At 37.9% G+C, this 20,298-nt stretch overlaps 1 protein-coding gene across 1 annotated transcript in view; it reads left to right on the top strand.

Annotated features, from left to right (window-relative positions):
* Positions 1 to 20,298, top strand: part of BOD1L1 (biorientation of chromosomes in cell division 1 like 1) — a 59,954-nt gene that overhangs the window by 31,831 nt on the left and 7,825 nt on the right. The window contains exons 12-25 of the mRNA XM_025386231.1: positions 835 to 919; positions 4,546 to 4,589; positions 5,898 to 5,958; positions 7,561 to 7,631; positions 8,582 to 8,654; positions 9,878 to 9,957; positions 13,942 to 14,026; positions 14,361 to 14,434; positions 15,431 to 15,506; positions 15,586 to 15,620; positions 16,668 to 16,713; positions 19,008 to 19,057; positions 19,149 to 19,233; positions 19,642 to 19,795. Coding sequence (XP_025242016.1) covers positions 835 to 919; positions 4,546 to 4,589; positions 5,898 to 5,958; positions 7,561 to 7,631; positions 8,582 to 8,654; positions 9,878 to 9,957; positions 13,942 to 14,026; positions 14,361 to 14,434; positions 15,431 to 15,506; positions 15,586 to 15,620; positions 16,668 to 16,713; positions 19,008 to 19,057; positions 19,149 to 19,233; positions 19,642 to 19,795 — 1,019 coding nt within the window. The remainder of the gene's footprint in view (positions 1 to 834; positions 920 to 4,545; positions 4,590 to 5,897; positions 5,959 to 7,560; positions 7,632 to 8,581; positions 8,655 to 9,877; positions 9,958 to 13,941; positions 14,027 to 14,360; positions 14,435 to 15,430; positions 15,507 to 15,585; positions 15,621 to 16,667; positions 16,714 to 19,007; positions 19,058 to 19,148; positions 19,234 to 19,641; positions 19,796 to 20,298) is intronic.

Here is a 20,298-nt window from a genome sequence, read left to right as displayed (position 1 = left end):
ACCTTAGGCTAAGCCACTACTTCAGTAGCCTCTCCATTAGGCTTATTTTGCTCCAGCCCTCCTCCAGTGTGATTCACACTGCAGGTAGTCTTTAGAAACATAACTTAGGCCCTGTCATAGCTCTGCTTAAAATTTTTGGTGGCTTCCCATCATGCTTAGAATAAAATCTGCTTTTTTTTTTTTTTTTTTTTTTTTTTAAGCATGGCTTTGGTGCTTACACAATTTAGTCTCCATATCCTCTTTCTAGCCTGATCTCAAGGCACCATCCAAGTATATGTGACAAGACGGCAGTGAACATGGGGGTTATGAACACCACAGAGGAAACACAACTTGCCCAATAGGAGCAAGGGGCAGGCAGACAGGAGGGCTTGCAAGGAGGACACTGAAATAGAATTTTGAAAGTAGAGTGGAAATTTCCCAGAAGAGAAAGAAAGAGCCTTCCAAGCAAAGAGAATGTTGTGTTCTAGACTCAGAGACAGGAGGGCACGTGGTGTGTCTCAGGCACTGCAGTGGTTCACGGTGAGCTGTGGTGAGACTTAAGCCTGGAAGGCAGTGGGAGCCCATCAGGAAGAGTCCTGTGTGGTGTGCTGAGTTGGGGGTTTTACCTTTAAAGCAATAGAAGACCCATTGATGGATGAAATACAAAATTAAATTGATTTTTTTACTTGCTTGGTTTTTAAAGTTTGATGTATTTATTTTTAAGTGTTGTGTACTCTTAAAAGTAGGCTTTTATATTGTTTCAGGATGCTAGGGTTTTTTGTTTAATTCACTTGAGGTTAGTCTTCTTGTTAAAACCCCAGTTAACTTATTTGTACGGTGCTTTGGATTTTTTAGGCTTATGTGCCTTCAGAGGAAGAGAAAAATCGTGAAATTCTGGCACCACCAGAAAGTCTGTGTGGGGGAAAGCCAAGTGGAACAGGTGAGCTCCTTAGAGTGGTTGTCGACATTGTTTTTGTTTTTGCCTTGCATGTGGTTTTACCTTTCTAAAAATCAATAGTTGATGCATAATAACATACAGTCTATATTAATTTGCCTCTCACTTTTTAAAATAGATTAGGGAGAATTCTTTACTATCTTATTTTTAACATACACTTTTCCTCATGAAATGTCAATCAACATTACATAGGGTAATTGTTTAAATCTGATTACCTCCAAATAATAATGCAAAACGAAAGTTGTTTTGGAGCAAACACTTGCTCTATCCCAGCAGTGTTTCTCCATACCCCTGCCTGTCTCCAGACACTATTGCAGCTCACTTCCAAAAGGCTAGTCTGAGCCTAAGGACCCACTTTACACCATTTGCTCTTGTCTCTTGCTCAGGCTTTTGCCCCAGTGGCTGCACAGAAACTACTCTCAGCTTATATAACCTCTTCTCAGTCTCTCTGTGCAACATTCTTCATTGTGGACTACAGATTTTAAGGGAGAGCCTCAGTATCAGAAAAGATAAAGGCAGGAGCTCTTAAATGTTTTGGTCTCAAGGACCAAAACTTACTGAAAAATTAGCGACAACCCCAAAGAGATTTTGTTATATGGCTTATACCTGTTGACATTTGCCAAATAGGCAATTAAAATTGAGAAAAGTAAATATTAAGTCACTATTAATTCAATGTAATTAACTCACTATAAGTTAACAACTCTATTTTCATGAAAAATAGCTAGATTTTCCAAAACAACACAATTAAGTGATAAAAGTGACCTTGTTTTGCATTTTTGCAAATCCCTTTAAGTCTGGCTTAATAAAAAACAGCAGTTTCTCATATCTGTTTTCACATTCAGTCCTGTTGCTATTTATTGTTTTGGTTAAAGTAAATGAAGAAAATCCAACATTACAGATAGATGGTTGGGTTTTTGTTTTTGTTTTGTTTTGTTTTAGTTTTGTTTTGTTTTGTTTTTTGTTTTGTTTTGTTTGAGACGGAGTCTCACTCTGTTGCCAGGTTGGAGTACAGTGGCGCAATCTCGGCTCACTGCAACCTCCGACTCTCTGGTTCAAGCTATTCTCCTGCCTCAGCCTCCTGAGTAGCTGGGATTACAGGCACACACCACCATGCCCAGCTAATTTTTGTATTTTTAGCAGAGACGGGGTTTCACCATATTGGCCAGGATGGGTCTCGATCTCCTGACCTTGTGATCCACCCGCCTTGGCCTCCCAAAGTGCTGGGATTACAGGCGTGAGCCACCGCACCCAGCCGATGGTTGGGTTTTAGTAGCCTTTTCAAATAATTATGGGTACATCTTGGCCTGTGGAAAATTCCATTGAGCACTCATGAGTCTGTAAAACAAATAATGTTAGTTTGGCCCTTGTGAATTCCTTGACGGAAAGCCTCAGGAATTCCCCAGAGAGGCTGGACCATACTGGCTTAAGGAAATGGAAATGAGAAGAACTGTGACAGTGAGGAATTATTTCTAATTTGTATTGCAAACATGATTGCGTATTTTCTTCTGATTCCCACAATATTTTTTTTAAGTACTAGGAACTATAGAGTATGTGACCAAATTTAAGCCGGTCCCCCATTTTTTTCCACAATGTTAAAATGTCCATGCAAGTCAAGTGGAATAAACAGTCAGGGTGATTTTGGTTGTAAGCTAATTACTGTGACCAGAGGAATGTAGCTTACTAGTTGACTTAAGTCAGGTGCTGTGTTCCTGGATCCACTTGGTATTCCAGACCACAGTCTGGGCTCTTGGGAAAGATGCCAGGAAGGCAACTGTAATGTCTACTGTAGTTGGATTGGCTCTTTAAATTATTTCCCTGACAAACATCAAGTCTGCTACCTGTGAGTACTAGGGAAATCAACATGGAAATGACAGATGGAAATAAGTCATTCACTGAAATCAACCTGCAAATAAGGTACTATAATGAAGATACTTACTTGACTGTGGGAGTCAGCTTCCCTGATGTAAGACCTCAGGGAAGACTTGTGTTGGCTCAATCAGTCTCTTCCTTCACCCCTCTCCTTTAATTATAGAAAGTAAGATATACAGAAATGCATAAAATGTTTCCCACTCCCTATGAGTAACCACCTTCAGTACAATAAAATTATATTGTTCTAGAATTTTTTTTCACTGGACCATATATTGCAGGCACCCATCATTACTTTACCAGCATATACAGATCCACTTCTTTGTTTTAATAGCTAAATAATCGTCCCTAATACCAGTTTTAGATATTTTAGTGGTCTCAGGGTTTCTACTGTTACAGGGCTGCAACAAACTTCCATAATGCATATCACTACATGTGTTTTACCAGGTATTTTCATAAAATTAGATTGGGGGAGGGAGGGTCAAAGAATATGCAGGTTGAGTATCCCTAATCCAAAAGGTTTGGGATCAGAAGTATTTAGAATTTAAGATTTCTTAGGATTTAGGAATATGTGCATTACACCTCATTGAGCATCCCATATCTAAAAATTCAGTCTGAAAGTTCCAGCGAGCCTTTCCTTTGAGAGTCATGTTGGCACTCAAAGAATTTCAGATTTTTGGAGCATTTCAGAGTTCTCATTTTTTAATTTGGGATGCTTAACCTGTATACATTTTGAATTTTTATAAGTGCTTGTTACTCATTTGGGGCTAAATATTGAGTAATGAGTAGGTATGCATTAGGTGTACAAGGCAAAGAGAAGGGCAGTAGATGCGGAGTGATTCAGATTAAGTGAATAGTGCATATAAATCTCACCCATGACTTATCTGGGGAGGTTTGGGGAGTGGGAGCAGTTGAGGACCTTCTTACACAAAACCATCTGAAAGGGTCTCGAAGTCTTGTAAGAAGTGTCAGCCAGTCCTCGAAGACCACACCAAGACTTAGTAAGTCATTTATGCTGGCATGTTAAAACCCTGAAGATGACTAATCTATTCAAAACTTGGACAGATACATTAGTTAAAATGTGCATGGGTGTTTTATACTACAAATAATCAACGTCTCATTTGTTAATTGTCAAGAAGCTAACATTTTTGGATTCTGAAGTCCATTGTTCCCACAGCTATATTTCAGATAGCTTTACTGTGTTTAGGTACAGTTCAGTAAGAGATCTACTTACGTAAAAGGAAGTTGTTTAAAAGAAAAATGTGTGTTCTGTCATTGTTGAGTAGAAACAGTAGACTTTGTACTTCATGTTTCCAAAGAATATAAACAGACCATTGCTGTTTGAGGGGATAGGATCTAACTTTTCATTTGACGCTATTATTTTAAATGAACCAGTGTTATACTGCAGCTTAACAGCTACATTAAGGTCTTTTACTTTTTTTCTAAGCTTCAGATCACCAACATAGTTAAATCATAAATTAAATAGCGATTTAATATACCACTGCTATTATTATAAAAATGCAGTCAACATTAATTTCTGTTGTCTTTTTCTGGTAGTATTTTCTGGTAGTACAACATGGATTGATTGTGGGAAATAAGTGGTCAGAATGTTATAATTTATGAAGGCAACTAAGCCACTTGGTGACATAGGATAGGTTCCCCATCCTAAAAGTCTTCAAATTTATTTCTCTACATTTCAGAAACGATACTCAGTTTCTTTACATCTCATTTTTGTTTTTGAACAGCTGAACTCCAGAAGGAGCCTGTGTTAGTGAATGAATCACTAAATGTAAGTCACTGTAATGATTTTGATTTTTGTGGTTATTGGATTTTTTTTTTTTATTTTTTGGAGAGCTATTGAGGAGGAGCCATCTGGAGGGGTTACGTGTATATTTCTGTAGGAGCCAGGAGGCATTTGGTAATGTACTCTTCATTTGAGTTCGGCATCCTGACAGCATCTTTCACTAGCTCTTTTCCATGTTCACCTATACTCACTGACAAAGAACTCTGAACTTTCTATTGTTTATTATTATAACAGGATTGAAAATTGGATTTTGATGTCTTAAATCATCCTGGTGCTATAGACAAAATAGATTTTAGTTTGAGAATTAAATTTCACTTTATGTTTTTAGACAACTTTTCTCAACATACTAACCTGTAACTGCTATGTGTCTGTATTTTTTTTCCCAGATGTGGCTCTCATAATCCCTTTCATTCTTGAAAGTCTTCTTTTGGGCTTTCTGTCTTAATGTATTTATAAGGAACCTCGTATTGTACCAGGAGTGAACATTTTATAAAATGTTTCCAAATGTGCAGACAACTGCATTCTTTCCAATGCCCCTAGAGGAATTGGGGTACTATCAGTGAACCGTGGAATCAGAGTACTTACTCATCAACCACCCTATTTTGTAGCTAGAAATTCATACACCATATGCTGAATAAGAAGAAAGAGAAAAGCACCACTTGGTGTGGTTCAAGTTTGCCATCCAAGAGTTAAAAATATTTTGACTGGGCACAGTGGCATGGCCTGTAGTCCCAGCTACTGAGGAAGTTGAGGTGGGAGGATCACTTGAGCCCAGGAGTTTGGGTCCAACCTGGGCAACATAGCAAGACCCTGTCTCTAAAAATAATTTTTTTTTAATAAAATAAATTTTAAAAGTTAAAAAGACTTTAAATGGGGTTGAAGCTTACCGAGCCAGGTGGCATGTTCTCCATCCTACCTCAGTCCCCCGAGTCCACCAACAGCTATCTTTTCCCCAGTCGAGCATAAATGTCCTTTCCAAATGTGTACAAAAGCCTGTGACCAGGACTTAGGATATTATAGGATATTTCTCTTATTTATTCTTACTCATTTGCCATTGGCTGCTTTAAGGACAGGAAGAATAAGCACAATAATTTGTTAAACTGAAACCTTTTCAAAAAGAAGATGCTGCATGCTTCTGAGCTTCTGGGTGAAATTAAAAAGAATATGTACCCCAATTCCTGTTGGCATTTGTACAAATAGCCAAGTTATGTGAATTACCTTCTCTCCTCTCTCTTTTAGCCTTTAAATTTTTTGTGAGACTATCCATAAATATCTTTTATATTATATATTTAGGTTGAAAATTCAGACTTCAGAACAAATGAAGAAATTCATAGCAAATCTTATAACAAAGGAGGTAAGTTAATGAATTTCATAGCCATAGATTTAATATTAATTATAGTTGCCATTTATTGAGTGTGGTCTGTATACCAGGCCTTGTGTTAATTATTTTACATATTTTTCTCTCATTTAATTCATAGTAATTCAGTAAAGTGATAGTTAACAGCATCACTCCTGTAGTTGAGGAAAACGAGTCTTAGGCCAGGTGACTTCTTCCAAGCCATAGAGCTTAAAAGTGATGTCTCACTTTAAATAGCTACTAGAACTTTGCCATTAATCTCACAGTTGACTCAATCCAACATGAATACAAAACACATAGTCCCCTGTGGATTGCAAGTACCCAACTGTGAAATGTGTTAACTTCTGACAGACAGTTTAGGATGGTGGCATATCAAGGATGTCACATTTTTGTGGGTCTTCTCCCAGGGGTGAGGTCTGGTGGCCATACAACCTGTGCAGGCTGCCAACTCTGGACAGATAATTCCCTTCTCAAACAGAACATAGAATTTTCTTGATGCTTACTAATTTTGTTAATTTTCTATTGTAAGAGTGGGAAAAGAGGCTTATTTACTTATACAGTTATTTTTATAACATATACCATATTTCAAACAAAAGTAAAGTGGTAATAAACACCCATGTGACCCCTAACTTCGTTTTGCCCTATCTTACAATTTAGTATATTTGCTTCACATACCTTTTAAAAAATATTAGTTATGGTGGAATCCTCATTTACCCCTTCCCAATCCCAATCTCTTTCCCTTTAATCCCACTCCAAAAGGAACCACTATTATGCATTAGTTATATATAGGTCCATAAACAACATGTAACATATGTTGCCTTCGTTAGATAAATATGTGGTCTCACATTACATAAACCCTCCCCACCTTATTTGCTCATTCAGCAGTTTGAGATTTTGTTCTGTTGATTTGTGTTAACTCTAATTATTTTCATTGCTTTCGAATATACCACAGTTAGTATTTTTTGCTTCATTTGTACATTATTTTGCACATGTAGGTATTTTGAAGCTTTTCCCAATTACAAAGAGTGCTACTGTGTATGTTCTCCTACCTTTCCCAGTGTATATGTAGTGTACTTGTATTTCTGGGTATGGAATTGCTCAGTTATAGGCACCTCTTCAACTTTACTGCATGTGCTAAATTGACCCCAAGTAGTGTACCAGTTGTCACTCCATACCATCTCCTGTATTTGGTATTGTTTGACTGGTGAATGTTTGTTAGCCTGATGATTATGATGCAGTGATTCATTGTTTTCATTGATGCTTCTTAATACTGTGTTGCTACACAAACTGGGGGGAAGGGCCTTGAAGTCTTCTGTGTAAAGTCCAGTGTTGTTACCCCCGACATGTTACTGACCTCCTTGAACCCCGTTCCCTCACATCTACAAGTGGAGGAAGAAAGAGAACTTAACTGACGGAGTTGTGTGGAGGATCCCATCAAAAATCATTTGTGAACTATCTACCACAATGCCTTGTATATAGCTGGTACTCAGTAAAGTTACTCACTCAGTTTTCTCCCAGCCCCCTAACACACACCTACAATAAGTATTGGAATATAAAAATATTTAAAATTTTTTTTTCTTTTTTGTATTTATTACTCAGAGATACCCAGTGATAGAAAAGACAACGCAGAAGCCATAAGCAGTCACAGTGTTGAGGCAGATCCTAAAGAGGTGCGTTTTAATAAACTCAAGTGTTTGATATTTTATACATAATATTTTCACTGTGCACAAAGAAGGGCTTTAGAAAGGCTTTACTTCTTTGTATAAATCAAATATTAATGGGTATACTGAGAGTTCCACATGTCACTTTTACCTGTATATGCCCTTTCAATGTTTAGGCAAATAGCAGTTCTCAGGACTGTCTGGAAGTGCCCATGTTGTACAGTCAGAATGGTTTTTCATGCACCTTTCATCAACCATAAGAAGTCCATGTTTAATCAGCCACTAAGCAGAAAAATACTACTAATTATGACATGCCATCAGTTGTAAGATATATATAGCTTGACTACAGAGATAGTGAAATGATAAATAATTTTTTAAACATGTGTTTTAGAATTATTGAAATACAGTATGTAGCTAGAAATAGCATGTTTTGTATGAATTTACATTCAAACCCAGAAAAAAGACTAAAGCTTACAAAATTATTCTAATCCAAATCTAAATATCAAGTGTTCTAGATTTTTTTTTTTTTTTTTTTTTTTTTTTTGAGATGGAGTCTTGCTCTGTCGCCCAGGCTGGAGTGCAGTGGCATGAACGCTGCTCACTGCAAGCTCCGCCTCCCGGGTTCACACCATTCTCCTGCCTCAGCCTCCAAGTAGCTGGGACTACAGGCGCCCACCACCATGCCTGGCTAATTTTTTTCTCTATTTTTAGTAGAGATGGTTTTTCACCATGTTGGCTAGGATGGTCTTGATCTCCTGACCTCGTGATCCACCCGCCTCGGCTTCCCAGAGTGCTGGGATTACAGGCGTGAACCACCGCGCCCGGCCAAGTGTTCTAGATTTTTTAAAAATGTGTATATCAACTTATTCCAAAGGTTAGAAACTAATACAGTGTGCCCCCATTTCAGTTTATTTGAATCAAGATTCTATGGCCTTTGATGTAGTCATTCTTAATTTCAGGTTGAAGAGGAAGAAAGGCATATGCCTAAAAGAAAAAGAAAGAAGCATTATCTCTCTTCAGAAGATGAACTGGGTATTTATATATGTTTCTGTTTTAGACATCTGTGAAAAATCATATTATTTTTATATCCAAAAGAGTGAGCCAAAAACATAGAGAATTTTTGAGGATAGTAACTGTCTACTTCACAAGTCTTGAGGCTAATTTGTTTCTAGACTGGCTTGATAACTCCAGGGTCCTTTCTGGACCTCAGTCTAGAAACTAGATTGTTTCCTGCAGAAGACCCAACCCCTGGATCTCAAAGATAGACTCTCTCTGGAACCACACCCCGGGGCCCAGCCAGGTGCCGCTGCAGTCTGTATTTTGTATCATAAGCAGATGCCCTACAGAGCTAGTGAAGCACTTTAGTCCCAAAGTGCCTCTAACACGCCTTCTGTGCTTCATACTATTGATTTTCTCATTGTCTGTAATGGTGCCCTCTAGTAGAACAACAGTAATAGAAGTGTTGTACATTCATTTTGTCTAATACAGAAGCTACTAGCCACATGTCACTGTTGAGCACTTGAGAGTGGTCAGTGGAAACAAAAGACTGAATTTTTAATTGTTTTTAAATTATTTTATATTTCAGTAGCCACTTGTGGTTAGTGACTATCATGTTGAACAGTGCACTGACCCTTAATACTTGACATAAAGGAGAAGTTCAATACTTATTGAATGACTACATGAGAAAGAATGAAGAGTGAAGAATGAAATATTTATATTTTATATTATTTGGTAGCAATTTAATGAGTTCCTGATGTATTCAGGTACTATCTATGGTATATTATACACATTCCCATTTAATCTTTACAATAAACTTATAAGTTAGGTGTTGTTGTCATCTTATAAATAAAGAGATTAAGGTTCTGAAACATTACGATTTTATCTTCACCACATAAATCTGATTCCAAAGCCCATGGTCTCAATTACTATGCTATACCTCTTACGTGGTAACTCATTTAGAAAGTTAAAGTATCTCTGGAAACTATACACTAAGCCCTTCCCACAGAACCCACTACTTCATTGGTGTCATGTGAACATATGGGGATTTTTGTGTTTTGTTTTATTTTTACTTTGCCAGGGCAAAAGGCAAGTGTTCAGTGCTCATATCACATGATATTATAAATATAGAGTAACTTTTGGCTTCTCTGTATCACAGGCCTAAGAAAGAAGGCTCAAACAGTCTTAAAATAGAACTATGTATTTCATTTTTCATTTAGCTTTTGTTCATTTGTGATTCTGTCTAAACTGATTTACAGATGATAATCCAGATGTCCTGGATTCCAGAATAGAAACAGCACAAAGGCAGTGTTCTGAAACTGAGCCACATGACACAAAGGTATTTTTCCCACATATTAAAGTTTTGGGTGGGGGTAGGGAGGCCTCATTACAGCATTGTGAATGCTTATTATAATATTTTTTCATTTTAGTATCCCCCTTTATATGTCTCTAATAATAATCACTTTATTATAAAAGGTGTATATTTTTAGTCTCCTCCCCAAAATCAAATGTTGCACTTTATAATTCTTAAACTGCAAGATTGTCTTATTACAATTTAAATATAACATTGCTTAGGTTTTTATTCAGTAGTATTGATTTCTTAAGGTGTCTAAATGTTTTCTTCCAAAGTAGAATGTGCTTTATCACAGATATACTTGCACCAAAATATTGAAATACAGTCACATATATTTAAATATTAGTACTTTACTCTCTAGCTTACCTCCTATATTGGTCTGTTCTCATGCTACTAATAAAGACATACCTGAGACTGGGTAATTTATAAAGGAAAGAGGTTTAATTGACTCACAGTTCCACATGGCTGGGGAGGCCTCACAATCATGGTGGAAGGCAAAGCAGGAGCAAAGTCACGTCTTAACATAACGACAGGCAAGAGGGCATGTGCAGGGGAACTCCTCTTTATAAAAGCATCAGGTCTCATGAGAGTTATTCACTGTCAGGAGAACAGCACAGGACAAACCTGCCCCCCTGATTCAGTTACCTCCCACTGCATCCTTCCCACTACAAGTGGGGATGATGGGACCTGTAATTCAAAATGAGATTTGAGTGGGATCGCAGCCAAACCGTATCGCCTCCTACCTTTAAAATCTGGGTACTCTAAGGATTGGCCTTACCCATTGCCTTTTTTCCTGTGGTCTTATTTTCATCTTATGACTCACAGAACCTCCTCACAAATTTTTATTTGTGCTCTGCTGTCTCTTTTGTTGTAGGCCCAGATTTTTTCATTCCCTACTAGATACCTCTTGGGTGTTCTTCCATTTCTGAGGCTCAGTACTCTAAAATTTCTCATTGTCTGTCTAAACTAGTTCCATCTTTTCCTCTCTCTTTCCCTAATTTAGAGAACGGATTTCCAGTTCTCTAAAACCAGACTTTGGTCTCTTTTTTCCCCCAGTAACTGAAGAACTAAATAAAAAGTAGGAAAAGATTTAATAATCTAAGAGGGAAAGTGGCATATTGTCATGAATTTTAGTTGGTTGTGACCAAAGGAAGAAACAGGCTCTTAAGCTATGCCTCACCCTGCCCTGTCCAAAATCAAAAATCCTGAGACGATACTTCTAAATTTGAAGAAAAGTAGATTGAAGGGGTATTGTTTTATTTTCTCTTAAATTTCATGATTTTTTAATGTTAAATTTAAATAAAATCTAATGTAACTATTTTCTTTTTTTTTGTTTTTTTTTTTGGTTTTTTTTGTTTTTTTGGTTTTTTTTTTTTTTTTTTTGAGACGGAGTCTCGCTCTGCCGCCCAGGCTGGAGTGCAGTGGCCGGATCTCTGCTCACTGCAAGCTCCGCCTCCCGGGTTCACGCCATTCTCCCGCCTCAGCCTTCCGAGTAGCTGGGACTACAGGCGCCCGCCACCGCGCCCGGCTAGTTTTTTGTATTTTTTAGTAGAGACGGGGTTTCACCATGTTAGCCAGGATGGTCTCGATCTCCTGACCTCGTGATCCGCCCGTCTCGGCCTCCCAAAGTGCTGGAATTACAGGCTTGAGCCACCACGCCCGGCCTTAATGTAACTATTTTCATTAAGCAGTTTTATAGACACGGTATTTTCAGTTACTACAAAAGAATCCTTTCTTACATGGAAAGCTGTCTGCAATAGTATTTATTTGATGTCATCTTAATATTAGTAATTTTTGGACAGTAAATTGGGAGTGATTTCATCATTTCTGTTAAAGTTTTCTGTGTAGTAAATATGTACCATTTTATAAAAGCAATAAAGTCATTATTCTGAAATGTGTATAGGAAGACCAAAAGAAGACCAAAATTGAGTAAGTGAAAAAATTCCAGGCACTGGAAAAATAAAAGCAGGAAATAAAAAGTGAGTTGCATGCATATCATCAGGATCTGATTAAGTGCTTACAGGACCAAGTGTTGGTTCTGAAAGAGCCAATTCAGAAACAGAAATGCAGTTCATCCAGTGGTTTGAAGACTTTTGTGCAGGACATCTTCAGCCCCCGCTATATGAAACAGATACAAGTGTAGATGTTCTGGCTGAAATGAGGGAGAAGACCTCAAACACTTCTGCCTGCTCCTAAACCCGCTCCAGCACACACACACACACACACTCTCTCTCTCTCTCTCTCTCCCTCCCTCCCTCCCTCTCCCCACCGCGCGTCACACACGTGCTGCCTCGCTCCCTCTCACACACACATTCTCTCTCATACTCTCTCTCTCTCACACACACACACACACACACACACACACACACACACACAGCACTTGAAGAGGTCCTGCGCTGAAAATGGCAGTGCAGCATGAGGGTCTCAGTGAAGCCTCAATGTTGATGTGTTGATAAGGTCAGAGCAAATAAGTTTCTCCTTGGCTTTCCCAAGTGAGTGGACCTTCCATCCTCTAAATTAGCACTCTCCCAAGGTACCACAAGCCCTCAGAATGTGAGAAGAAATGGTAGAACTACCATTTATATATGCCTTTTATCTAAAAATCTTAAAAATTAATCTCTACCAATATTTACTGTGTAGATTGGCCCTGATGCTATCACTGAAAGTGAGCTCTCCTCTGACGTCACCTGTTAGTCTTGTAATCGCACGTCTTGGACCTAGTTATGTAGTACTGTCAGAGTACCTCAAGGGAAGCTGGGAGTCCCACAACACAGAGGACTTGACATTGAGACCCTCACTTATTTGTTCACTTTCTGCATTTTATGACTTAATAGCTTACAGATGCTCAACTAAATGAATTTGCAGAGTTTGTTTACCTTGTTTTAATTGAACTGACCCTCCCAAAACAGACACTGGTTTGAGATTTCTGCAAAAATAACCGCAACAAAAAACCCCATAAGACACAGAGAGTATTTGTAATGCAGATACAAACAAATAACAAGAGAAATGGCTGAACTGACACTTCTTTTACTAGGAAGTAACAGAAGCTCTGTGTCATCCTCATTGTTAGGTAAAAAAGAATGAAGATCTAATCATATCTGACATGAAGTGGGTCAGAAATTCCAGTGTTTCAGAAGACTGTGTGAAATGTGGATTTGCTTTAATATCCATCCCCTTCCAGTCCCTGAAAGGCTATATCAAAACCCAATGACATTGAATTCTTCCAAGTAGGGAAGTCGGGGGTGAGGGCATTTCATTATAGATCCCTTTAAATTTTGAACCACGAGAATATATTTCTACTCAAAAATAAGTAAAATTAAAATTAATGGAAATGAGGATTTACAGTTGTTAATAATGGGCCATTAAAGTAAAATTAATGCTTACTTTAGTTTCCTATTTCATCTTGATCTTACTCTACTTTATATATTTTTGTTTATATACTGTATTAGTATTATAGTATAAACGATTTGGCATTTCATGCTGAGAACTTTCTTGCTACTACGGGGGGATAATTTAATTGCTGAAAGATCACTGCTCCAATTCAGCCCATCTGGATACCCATAAATTCCCTTTGGCCCCTCCCAAATTATTGCTTCCCCACATCTGCCCCCTCCATCACCCCACAAAGATAAATATCTGTTGCCAATATCTGTCCATTTTTCCTTTGGAGTTTGTCTTAGAAAGACAAAATCCAAGCGGAGGGAGAAGAGCAATTTCTATTTTGCAGGAAAGAAAATGGCCTTGATATTTTATACTTGAACCTTATCTCATGCTTTTCTGTTCTCAGAATGTTTTTTTTTATAGTCTCACTAGCAGCAATAATAGTTACATTTGAAAAACATTTTCCAAAAAACTATCCTAAAAAAGAGGGAGTTTTTTTGAAATAGAAAGGCATACTTGGGTGGGGAGGATGAATGGATGAAGGCTTCAGTTTGAAGAAGCTTCTGGTCTTTTTCAACTTCTCTATAGGAAGAGAACTCCAGAGATTTGGAAGAATTATCTAAAACCAGTTCTGAGACAAATAGCACTGCCTCAAGGGTCATGGAAGAAAAAGGTGAGTAAAACATCTGCTTAGGTAAATTGACTGAACCTTCAAAGCAGCCATCGTGTCTCTCAACAACCGAAACATCTATTCTGCTCATTTACTTTCCCTGTATAATAAAGTGCCTCATGCTTAAGATTAGGGATCATTTTTAATTTGGATCCTGCTATACCCAAAATGTGCTGTTTACTAGTCACCCCAACTCAGGCTTACTAATTTTGATGGTAGAAACATGAAAATGGAGTGTGTGTTCATGTGTGGCTGCAGCTATGTAGGTCACTTGGGTAAAGATGGGGAAGGCTGACCGTGGTCACTAGCAGTGGACAAAGCTCTTCCTTTTCTACAGATGAATATAGCAGCAGTGAAACTACTGGTGAAAAGCCAGAGCAGAACGATGATGACACCATAAAATCTCAGGAGGTGAGATGTGCTTTTCATATTTATTTGTTCACAATTATTTAAGCACTAAAACCAAATTAAATTCGTTAAATACTGTTACCTTGAGTTTTTCTTAAGTACTTTGAAGGAGCTCGGGTTTTTTTTAGTGCAATGGGGCACCATTTCATACAGTGCATTTTATCAGTGTCATTTTGATTAATTTTGTTGTCTTCATCTTTGTTTCTTCAAAACATTTGTATGAGACCCACTTATGTCATAGCCAGAAAGGATCAGCTCAGTGCTCTACATCAGTGTCAACGTCAGGTTCCTGGCCTAACATTGGAGGCTGTCTGAGCCATGGAGTCCAGCTAGGATGAAATGGGAACAGCAGCAGGTTGTGCAAAAGGCATGCAGGGAATACTCTAGGGGACCTAGTTCATGAGGCAAGGTCATGGATTCCTGGAGGCTGCAGGCACAGACAGCATCCCAGCCCTGCCCACTGTAACCCATAGATTTTCAGGGAGCCCGTGGAGCAGAGAATTGCAGTGGCTTGAGACTGAGCACCATAAATCAAGAGACACAGCCTGTGCACTAGCCAGATCTAGATAACCATCGCCAAGTTTGCCCATTTTAAATCTTTCGTTGTTGTTCTCACTTCTGTGTGTATGATATATTCAGTGGACTCCTTTATTTTTTATAAGGGTTACCATTTGGTCACAACTAACTTGGGCTAAATCCCAATTAAATGGACATACATATTTATTACAGAAGTAAAAGGTAACACTTTGATTACTTCATTGTCTCAAAATCATCACGGCTCCTTTAATTTACGACAGTTAGTGATATTTATCAGGTTGAAGGAACTACAGTGAGATAAGTAAATAAAACACTAAGCCCTACATCACATATTTTTAAAGTGACAAAGCTAGGATTTGAGCTCTCTTAGACAGGAACTCTAAGTCTGATTTTTGAGAAAACTTTGTATAATAAAGGATTAAATTTTTTTTTAATTGCTGTTGTTTTTTATTTCCCCCTTAGGAAGATCAGCCAATAATTATTAAAAGGAAAAGAGGAAGACCTCGCAAATACCCTGTAGAAACAACGTTAAAAATGAGTAGGTACTTGATGTGTTTTCAGTTCACACACAAGAAATTTTTGAACCGATTTTCTAAGAGAATTTTTTTTTTTTTTAGAAGACGACTCCAAAACAGATACTGGCATTGCCACTGTAAGTAATTGCAAAACACGACAATTTCAAATACTTGCTCTTAACCTGAAACGGGTATAATGCACTATCTAGTATTTTGAACTTTATTTTTTAAGTACTTGAAAAGCTTTAAAAGAGTTTCTTAAATAAAATACTGAGTAACCATTCAAATATTTTGATCACTAGTATCTTTGTGTAAACAGAGTTATATTAGTTGTTCTTCATTCTTATTCCATTCTAACTCATGAGTTTGATTATTTAAAAATTATCTAGGGATTTATCTTCCTGCGGCTACCCGTGGTTAAAATACACAAATTAGCTATTTTATATGATTTTGAGATAGTGGCTTCTTTAGAGCAACTTGTGAGTTGTCTTGCCATCTTACTACTTTCTATGGAATTCTTTTTGACCTAAAATATACACTGATTTCAGTGCAGGAAAATCCTCAGTGATATTTTATGTTTGAACGTTCTTTATCTTTGACCCTGATGTATATACCCACCAAAATCATTGTATCAGGATTCCATTGCATGCATTTCAATGGATTATTATAAGAAGAGCATTATAAGGAGAACAGACGTGTGTTCACTGACCTAACAAAAGAACATGGGATTCAAGCCTCAGTTTTGCCACTTACCCCGAGACCTGTGACTTAGGGTCAGTCATAGACCCTCTGGTGACTCAGTTTCCTTGAATGTAAAGTGGTATGATGCCTGCAGTACTTATCTCATAGAATTATTATAAGACAAAACCAGATAAGCACATGTGAATGCATTTACCAACATGTAAAATGGTTTGTCTTGGGGAATATTAACCACAGTGGCCATGCTGCATTGCCTCACTTCTCATCCTCTAGCGTTGCAAAAGGGAAGTTACTTATTGGAAAGTCTGTATTTAGAAGCTCAGGCATCCACGTTTGGCTAGGTATACTTAATTATAGAAAATAGGTCTCAAATATGCCTATGTAAGTAAAGATCCTATACCACTTTTATATCATTGATTGCATTTCTATGTGATGATTATAAACTGCTGATTTTAATTTTTTTGTTGTTGTTTATTTAAACATAGGTAGAACAATCTCCACCTAGCAGCAAACTGAAAGTAATGCCAACAGGTAGGTACCTATAGCATTCCTCTGTGTGTGATCTGAGGGAGGGGCAGGAGAGGCTGGCTCTTGGAGAACGTTTGGGACTTCCATTCTGCTTCTCATTGAAGTGAGTGGCCCCCTTGGTAAAAATAGTTGTCCTTGTATCTGGGAGAGACTATTGACTTACGGAGTCCAGGACTCAAGAATTGAAATTGTTTTGACTCTTTTTCTCCTCATTCCAAGGAGAAAAATACATTCCAAAATGTTGATAATGATTAGCTCTGGAGGGTGGAATAATGGGAGCATTCCATATTATTTGTCACTATTGCATGCATTTTCCAGATATTTTTTGCAATGTGTGTGTATCCATTTTGTGGTCTAAAATTTTTTACATAAAAGCAAGAGGAGCCATTAGTGAGCTTTGAAGTGCTGATATCAACAACAAAGGTTAATGTGACAGCTATTTTGTATCAAATAAATAGCATGGTCAGATCGATAAAGTATATATTCTGATCAGCAAATAAAGCAAATAGGTAATATAAAATTTTTTCCACATTTATGTGTGATCGTACTTCATTTTTTCTTGTGTCTTGGTAAATTAAGGTTTGTTTATTTTTTAAAAGAGGGAGGAGATTCTGCACATTTGGTCTTCACCAGTTTGTATTAATAATTTTGTAGTATTTTGAATCCATACAAGAAGAAATCTTTGTAACTTGAGTGCCCTTTAAGGACGCTAATTAAAGCTGTGTGATTCAGAATGTTTTCTGAATGTGGGTAAAATGATGACCATTTTAAGACAGTCCTCTTTGTTGACCTTTCTATTGGGTTAACTTTTTCATTTTCATTGGTATTTTAAACCTGCAAAAAACGATGACTACTACAGTCACCAAAAAGAAGTACCTTTGAGTTTTTGAGTGCCTGATGAACATCCCCATAATCTCAGCTTCAACTAGTGCATTGAACTAATCTTTACTTTTCTTACCATGAAACAGTCTCAGAAAATTGTAACATCTGCATAAAGCAAATGCATAAAGAATGTATGTATGCACCCTACAAACAGGTCATAAGATGTACTTTTTTAACTACCATGATGTCTTTGGTGTCAAAAGATTTCTACCTGTCACTCTACTTGTTAGTTATGTGACTCTGAACAAATTACATAAATCAAGTTACTCAAGCCTGGTTTGTTCAGACTATAAGCTAGGATCATAATATTTGTAGAGCTACATTGAAATTGAAAAGTCCATATTAGCCAAGTGTGGTGGCTGACACCTGTAATCTCAGCACTTTCCGAGGCCTCCACAGGAGAATCACTGGAGCCCAGGAGTTGGAGGCTGCAGTAAACTATGATTGCACCACTGCACTCTAGCCTGGGCAACAGAGCAAGACCCTGTCTCATAAAAATAAAAGTACCAGTTATATATCCTTATTCGAAATGCCTAGGACATCAGAAGTGTTTCAGATTTTGAATTTATTCAGATTTTGGAATATTTGCATTTCCCAGTTGAGCATTCCTAATCAGAATTCAGAATGCTCCAGTGGCATTTCCTTTGAGGGTCATGTTGGTGCTCAAAAAGTTTTGGATTCTAGAACATTTTAAATTTTGGATCGTCAGATTAGGGATGCTCTGCCTGTATATCATTCCAACTTGCAGTTACTGGTACATATTGTGGGCTCCTTATATGCCCCTTTTTTATTCTTTCTTTGGGGTCAGAACATTTAAGCTGAAAGGGATCATAAAAGTAGTCTAACCCAGCCAGGCGTGGTGGCTCAGAGGCCTGTAATCCCAGCACTTTGGGAGGCCGAGACGGGTGGATCACCCGAGGTCAGCAGTTCAAGACTAGCCTGGCCAACATGGTGAAACCCTGTCTCTATTAAAAATACAGAAAACTAGCTGGGTGTGGTGGTTGGCACCTGTAATCCCAGCTACTCGGGAGGCTGAGGCAGGAGAATTGCTTGAACCCAGGAGGCGGAGGCTGCAGTGAGCCAAGATCACGCCACTGCACTCCAGCCTGAGTGACTGAGTGAAACTCTGTCTTAGAAGAAAAAAGTAGTCTAATCCAACTTCCTATTTTGTAGCTGAAAAAAACTGAGGGTCAGCAAATAAAATAAAACCTGAAATGAAAACTTAGGTTTTGTAACTCACAATCCAGTGTGATCTCTGCTAGGTATTCTGATTCTATCTTTGCTTGACTGATAACAAAATAATAAGTGTATAACAGTGTATTAATTAATACTGATACACAGATAAGCCAGACTAACTGTTGAAATTTAAATTTACAGTAATAAAATATTAATGCAGAGATTTCCTTTTCTTAAAGATGAATCCAATAAAGAAACAGCTAACCTACAAGAAAGAAGTATAAGCAATGTAAGTGTTAAATTTCTTATCAAGATATGTTTACAAATCAACTTAAATGCTCAACTGACCACCCTTTGAACTTTAATTTTATTGCTTCTAGGATGATGGTGAAGAAAAAACAGTAGCAAGTGTGCGTCGGAGAGGAAGAAAACCCAAACGTTCTCTTACTGTGTCAGATGATGCAGGTATGCTTCTAGCAAATTCTTAATAAGTCTTATTGTTTCAAAATCACCTTTTTTAAGAGTTTTTCTTTGAATGAGGAAAAATCCAATGGGATACGGCTAATATTAATATTACATAAATATGTGTGAAATAGGTCTAATCCCATGTCAGAAATGGTACATCCCAGATGCTTTTCTGAGTACATGTGAATTTTTTATGAACGCTGGCTGTGAACTGCATATGTAAACTATCCAAAATGTGTTTGAGATTAAGTTAAACAGTTGTGATCTGCAAGTGCTGAAACAAAAAGGAAGTGGAAAACCACTTCTCTGCCTCCAAGTCCCTAATATCCTAAGTTCTAAACTCCATGACTCTCTCCCTTGGATCTTTGGGAATTGTATAATCCAGGTGTTACCCTTCTATTTGAACAGAATCCTCAGAGCCAGAAAGAAAACGCCAGAAATCAGTTTCTGAACCAGCAGAGGACAAGAAAGAGCAGGAGTCTGATGAGGAAGAGGAAGAAGAGGAAGAGGACGAGCCTTCAGGAGCCACCACAAGATCCACCACCAGATCAGAGGCTCAGAGGTAATGGGGGCAGCACAGAGCTGCCAGAGACCTTCACCAGCTTCTCCATCTGAAAACTGCTCTGGGTTTCCTGGGATTCTCTTTGAACTGAATCATTCATACTTCAGTGGAAGTGTTTCCCTTTCATTTTTATTGTTAGTGGGCACATAGTTCTTGGAGAACACATTTTCTGTCCTAAACCATTTTAGGGGATTGCTTCAGAGTCTTTACCAGGTTTTAAACGTCTATTTGGTGGAACCCATTCAATTCTTTACAAATATTTTTTGAGCATCTACCATCCTTCAGACGTTGTATTGAGCACCATTCATGAATATGGACATACATAAAACATCATCCCTGCTCTCAGCATACTTATTTCAACCCAGAAAGCAGGAGGAACCAGGCCCATGCACCGCCGTCATCACATGCATCTCACCAGTGCTATGCAATAGGTTGATCATAGGAAAGTGCCCAAATTTGACCAATTTTGAGGTACATAATTTCATATATTTCCCAAAATGTGT

The sequence above is a fragment of the Theropithecus gelada genome, chromosome 5 (assembly GCF_003255815.1).
Source record: "Theropithecus gelada isolate Dixy chromosome 5, Tgel_1.0, whole genome shotgun sequence".
Classification (NCBI taxonomy): Eukaryota; Metazoa; Chordata; class Mammalia; order Primates; family Cercopithecidae; genus Theropithecus; species Theropithecus gelada.
The sequence above is the reverse complement of the archived record's forward strand: the minus strand, read 5'-3'. Positions and strand labels throughout refer to the sequence as shown.